The 6000-nt window shown below is 43.1% G+C and overlaps 1 protein-coding gene across 2 annotated transcripts in view; it reads right to left on the minus strand.

The window, feature by feature from the left end:
- IRAK3 (interleukin-1 receptor-associated kinase 3) overlaps positions 1–6000 on the minus strand; it is a 47488-nt gene extending 41488 nt beyond the window's left edge. For both annotated transcript variants that reach the window (XM_012735062.1, XM_004676520.2), the window contains exon 1: positions 5760–6000. In XM_012735062.1, the coding sequence (XP_012590516.1) occupies positions 5760–5904 (145 nt within the window). In that variant the 5' untranslated portion in view covers positions 5905–6000. The remainder of the gene's footprint in view (positions 1–5759) is intronic.

Below are 6000 nucleotides of genomic sequence, written 5' to 3' on the forward strand. Positions count from 1 at the left end.
ATAAAATGCTAATGATTGGGAAATGGGGTGCAGAGTATGTGGGAACTCTGTACTATCTTCTAAACTTTGGTGAAAATCTAAAACTATTGTAAGAAATAAAGTCTGTTTAAAGTTTAGGGGAAAAAAGAGCACAGTCTCTAGTCTGACTGGCCAGCTAGAAGCCCCGTCTGTGATCTACTGTATCCTTGAGCAAGTTACTTAAAACTCTCTGAGAGTCACTATCCCAATCTGGAAATAGGGAAAATACATCACAGAAATGTTGTGATAAGTAAATGAGATAATTCATGTAAAGTGCTAACACAGAGTGTTTGGTAACTAATAAGTACTTAATAAGCGGAGTAAATTAAATATTACTGTTACTAACATTCCTTTCAATTTTTATTGAATAATCAACACATTTAATGCAACTTTACATTTATATTAAAATAATTAATAATAATTGTGTGATAATTTTTTCCTTTTTGAGAGAAAAGGCAGACAGTATCTATAAAAAGGGCTTATCTCTCAGTGCGTGTTCATGTTGAGAGGTTTACAGTGTGAGCTGTTTCCAGCAATATAATGTAAACACAGCACCACTGTAATGGAATGAAATGAGTTGTCACCAGAGGCTCTATATATAGGTTATCATGTCTGCAGTGGACTAGATGGTAAATAATATTTTCCAATTTCAGATCCTACTTTCATTACAAAGTTAGAAAATCAACATCATCAAACAGAGAATATACTATTTTGTGATTATACTGTTTTTAATAACAGTAGTTGATAAAAAGTAATTTGAAGCTTACTATACTGTCATCTGATAAAAGATAAGAAATTAAGTGGCATAGTGAAAAGTGTAGTAAAACAACTACTATGCATTGCTACTAAAGAAAAATTTCAACTTGGCAAAACGCAGATAATTGTGGGCCCTTCCTGGTGGTGCTACAAGTTAAAGCACAGCACAGTGAAGCTAGCCGCAGCAGTTTCAGTTTCAGCAGCCCCTGCAGCAGGAGTTCGATCCCCAGCCCGGGAGCTGACCCACATGGTGTGGCAGACCTCTCCTGTCTCACCCCCTGCTCTCCTCAGCAGCATACTTCATGGATCTGCTCCCCACTCTGCTCCCCACTCTGTCTCTGGTGAATCCTTTTACTGCTTCTGCATCTGTCGCCTGTACCCCAGTTCTTGTATGCATAAATGAATAAATCTTTAAAAAAAAAAAAAAAAGAACAGAATTTGGCTTAAGTACTAGTTCTCAAACCAGCCCAGAGGTTTGGTGAAAAAAACAGGGAGATATTCTGTTCTCTGGTAAATCCTCTCACCCCCCTACCCCACATCTCTGGCCTGTACCCCAGTTCTTGTTTGCATAAATAAATAATTTTTTTTAAAAAAAAGAAAAAAAAAGACAGGGAGATGCTGAACTCTCAACCCAGACTTACTGAATTAGCAACTTCTGGGGTGGGGTCTGGGAACTATTAGCTTTAAAAGATTGCACAGGTAATTCCAGTTAGTGAACAACTGGTCTGCCTTATCTCATTCATATATATATATTTTTTCACGCATATATTCATATATATTCATACTCTGGTCAGCTCTATGTTCTGCCATATATACATATAGGTACATATATACGTATATACATGTATATGCGTATATATGTACCTATATGTATATATGGCAGAACATAGAGCTGACCAGAGTATGAATATATGTGTGTGTATATATGAATATATGCATGAATATATACAGACACACATATATGTGTTTGAACACACATATACCTATATGTATATATGTATATGGATATATACATGCACGTGTGTGTGTGTGTGTGTGTGTGTGTATTCATGCTCTGGTCAGCTCTATGTTCTGCCTTTGTCAAAGCTGCTCTTGTGAATACAGTCCCATATTCATCATCACCAAAGAATCATGAACATGAGAGAGTCATACCTAGTTGTTCTCTATAGGGAATTTTTGCCCTTCTGTACTTTCGGGCTCTCAGCTGAACAATAAGAAGACTATCTCCTTGACTTAGTTCCGCAATACTATCCTCTCCCTGCTATAAGATCAGTTTTCTCTCTTGTCCCTTTTCCCCTCTTTCTACTTTCACTGTACAAATAGAGAAACTCAGCATTTTTAACAGAGACAGTTGCCTGTAACTACCCAGAACTGAGCCAACTTTCCCTTCTTGCTGGGCCAACAATTCATGAAGCAGCTGGTCTGTTCCAGGTCTCCTTTCAGAGCTGTGTGGTCTGAAACAAATAATTATTACTGGAATATCAAGGAGTACACATTCTCCCCCTAGGAGGGAATGAATATACACAAGAACTACAACAACACTAGATATGAAAATTGAACTCTGATCCACAACACGCATCAGCCAACTCAGGAAGCCAACATACTATCTACAGTGACCTGTTCAGGAAGTCAACCAACTATGTGTAGCACCTGGTGTAGGAAGCCACATAGTAACCTCTCTATTAATGAACTCCAGCCAGAACTTGATCAGTAGTTGTCAGCTTCCTATATTTTGTCCCCATTTCCAACTTAACTCCAACTGTAGAAGTCAGCACTCCTCACAAAATAATATAGTGGTCACTTTTTTTTTTTTTTTTAAGATTTATTTATTTATGCTTCCATAACTGGGGTACCGGCCAGAGGTGTGGTGGGTGAGAAGATTCACCAGAGACAGAGTGGGGAGCAGAACAGGCTGACTGACAAAGTACACTGCCAGGAAAGCAGCGGGCATGTCAGGAGAGGTCTGCCACGCCACGTGGGTCAGCTCCCTGGTGGGGGATGGAACTCGCGCTGCAGTGACTTTGGATAGCTTTATAATGTGGTGCTTTAACCTGTTGTGCCACCAGGGAGCGCCCTCGAAGGGTCACTTCTGTCAGCCTGTCTACAGCTTTTCCAGGTCAACCACCTACATCAGGGCCTACCGGAAGTCTCCCCTTTTTTCCATTATGCTTTCCTACTTCTCTGCTTTCCTTTCAGTCTCTATCAAATGCAAGTGCTGGGAACTGACCCCTTTGCTTTGAATAAGTAGCCTTTGCTTGTTCTCTTCTAGGTGGCAGTCATTTACTTCCACAACTAGGAAAATGGGACTGCATGATTGGAATGAGTCACTGTATTGTTCTTCCTGCTGAGATGGCTGCGCTTCAGGGAGGCTGTGGGATGTAGCAGAAAGAGCAAAGCAGTATTGCTGAACTTGAGGAAGACATGGAAGGGTGTGAAGAGAGGCTGTGGCCTGAACTACCAGGGTTCAAGTCCTAGCTCTGCCACTTCCTACCTGTGCCAATGTAGGTAGATTACTTAACCAAGTTACTCCGTTTCCTCACCTATGAAAATACTGGTGATGTGGGCTCTTCCTGATGGTTCAAGGGGTTAAAGCACAGCACTAGGAAGCTACCCGCAGCCACTGCGGGCACAAGTTTGATCCCCAGCCAGGGAGCTGACCCACATGGTGTGGCAGAACTCTCCTGTCTTACTTGCTGCTCCCCTCAGCAGTATATTTCAGTCAGTCTGCATGTTCTGCTGCACACCCTGTCTCTGGTGAATACGTCTTTAAAATTACCTAAAAAAAAATTGGCGATGATAGTAGCACCTGCCTCATCGAGCAATTGGAAGGGTTACAGGAGACAATGAGTAAAGCATTAATATAAGGATTTCAGGGCTACAAGAAAGAAAGAAGAAAGGATATCGGTAATGTTGACATTTGCAAAAGGCAGCAGAGATCCAGGACTGGGGACTATCTTCCCCATTTAGATGGGCACACTTCCTTCCACTTTCAGTCTCTATAACTTGCTTCACTTATTTATGATATCCACCTGGCTCCTTTCCCTACCTGTGGCCTGCACTAAAAACATTTTTTCTCTCACAAATTTATGAACTAGGGTGCAAAACTGCCCTTGGCTGTTATTATTTTCAAAAAGATCTGGTGTGGGAGGGATCTTATTCTTCAAATGCTTATTAGAAATCTACTTTCCAGGAATAAGAGTAAGATACCTACTGAGGCTTTTATGTAAGGACAGTAATTTAAAATCACAGAATTTATAACATATAAATTAAAAAAAATTTTTAAAGCAATTTTTATATGACTAGCAATCCAATATCATCTTCTAGAAAGTGTGACAATCCTGTTTATCAACAGCAAATAAATATTTTCCTCATTGTCCTCTGCAGTTTTTGATAAGAAAAAAAGCTATTTGAAAGAATTAAGGCTAAGTTGTTTTGATACAATAGTGTTTGCCATTAAGTTTGTCATCAGGGTGTCTCAAATCTAATCAAAACCAACTGTGCTTAACAAAACAATATTTTTGTCCAAGTTCTTTCTTTTCCTTTTGTAAGATTTATTTATTTATGCATACAGAGCTGGGGAGGGGGGTTTACCGGATTCACCATAGACAAAGAGTGGGGAGCAGAGTAGACAGACTGCAGAGCTACACTACTGAGGGGAGCAGCAGCCACGTGGGTCACCTCCCTGGGTGGGGGTGCTGCACGGGCTGCTAGCTTCATAGTGCTGTGCTTTAACCCTGCGCCACCAGGGAGGGCCCTTTTGTCCTAATTATTTCTGACTATCCCACTGGATACTTCCAACTGGCAGCGGCTCAACTTGTCCATGTCTACGTATAACGGAGTTTCCACGACTTTCAGGATTGAAATAAAAAGTCATTCTCTAGCATCAATCTCCATTTCAGCAAACTGGATAAACAAGCAAGATATATTCAGTTAAGAGAATGGGGAGATACGTTAATTACAAATAGAATTCCACTTCAACATTCACTGAAATGTAATTAATTTGGGCACTTGGAAGTGTAGCGAAAATACAATGTTTTAAAAATACCAATGTTTTAAAATTATGAAGATGTTCTACTATGAAACTACATTCTGGGGGTAATATTGCCATGACAAGAAGACCTCACATCTGCATTCTTCTTTAAAAAATTCAGAGGGCCTCCCTGGTGGCCCAGGGGTTAATGTCTCAGCACTGTCAGGTTCGAATTCCATCCCCCCCACCAGGTATCTAACCCACATATGGAAGCAGATGTCTCCTGTCATGACCGCTGCACCCCCCAGCAGAGATTTCAGTGGATCTGCCTGTTCTGCTCTCCACTCTGTCTCTGGTAAATCCTCTCACCCTATACCTCTGGCCTACACCCCAGTTCTTGTATGCATAAATAATAAATTAAGTAAATCTTTAGGGCTCTCCCTGATGGCACAATGGGTTAAAGCACCAAATTATGAAGCGCTGGGAAGCCAGTGCAGCAGGAGTTCGATCCCCAGCCAGGGAGCTGACCCACAAGGCGCAGCAGACCTCTCCTGACCCTCCCGTTGCTCCCCTCAGCAGTGTACTTCATCGATCTGCCTGTTCTGCTCCCCACTCTGTCTCTGGTGAAGCCTCTCGCCGCCCCTGAGCCTCTGGCCTGTACCCCAGTTCTGTATGCACAAATAAATAAATCTTTAAAAAAAAAAAAAACCAAAAACAAACATACATCTTTAAAAAAATATTCCGAAGCAAGGCAGAAGTACTTGAGAACCACTGTATGGTTTCTCTAGGGATTTGTTCTCCCCTCCCAACCTAAGGCTGTTCGTTTAATCTTAAGCGATCCCCTAAGTTCCTCTGAAAGCGAAGGGGGAGCTCTTGTGTGCGTCTCAGGGAGTCTCCGCGTCCTTCTCAGAGCCGGCAGGTTCCGAGTGGGACCATCCCTCGGCCACGCGGGACCCAGGTCTCCCCAGCGCCAACCGGTGCGGCGCGGGCTCGCGATGCCAGCTGCAGGACTCACCCAGGCAGCGCCAGCCCAGCGCGCCGTCGCAGCTGTCCAGGACCCCGCACAACTCGCCCAGCAGCGCGGGCGGCATGTCGAACAGCAGCGTGTGTGCCGACAGCTTGCCGCGGGTCTGGCAGCTCCCGGCCGCCGCCCAGGCCATGGCTCGGCTGCGGGAGACCAGGAGCCGAGCGGGGAAGTGATGCGGAGCTCACGTCTCTGCTCCTCCTCAAGGGGACGTTGCACAACCACGGAAATC

The sequence above is a fragment of the Condylura cristata genome, unplaced genomic scaffold (genome assembly GCF_000260355.1).
Source record: "Condylura cristata isolate star-nosed mole 26May11 unplaced genomic scaffold, ConCri1.0 scaffold00004, whole genome shotgun sequence".
NCBI classification, from domain to species: domain Eukaryota; kingdom Metazoa; phylum Chordata; class Mammalia; order Eulipotyphla; family Talpidae; genus Condylura; species Condylura cristata.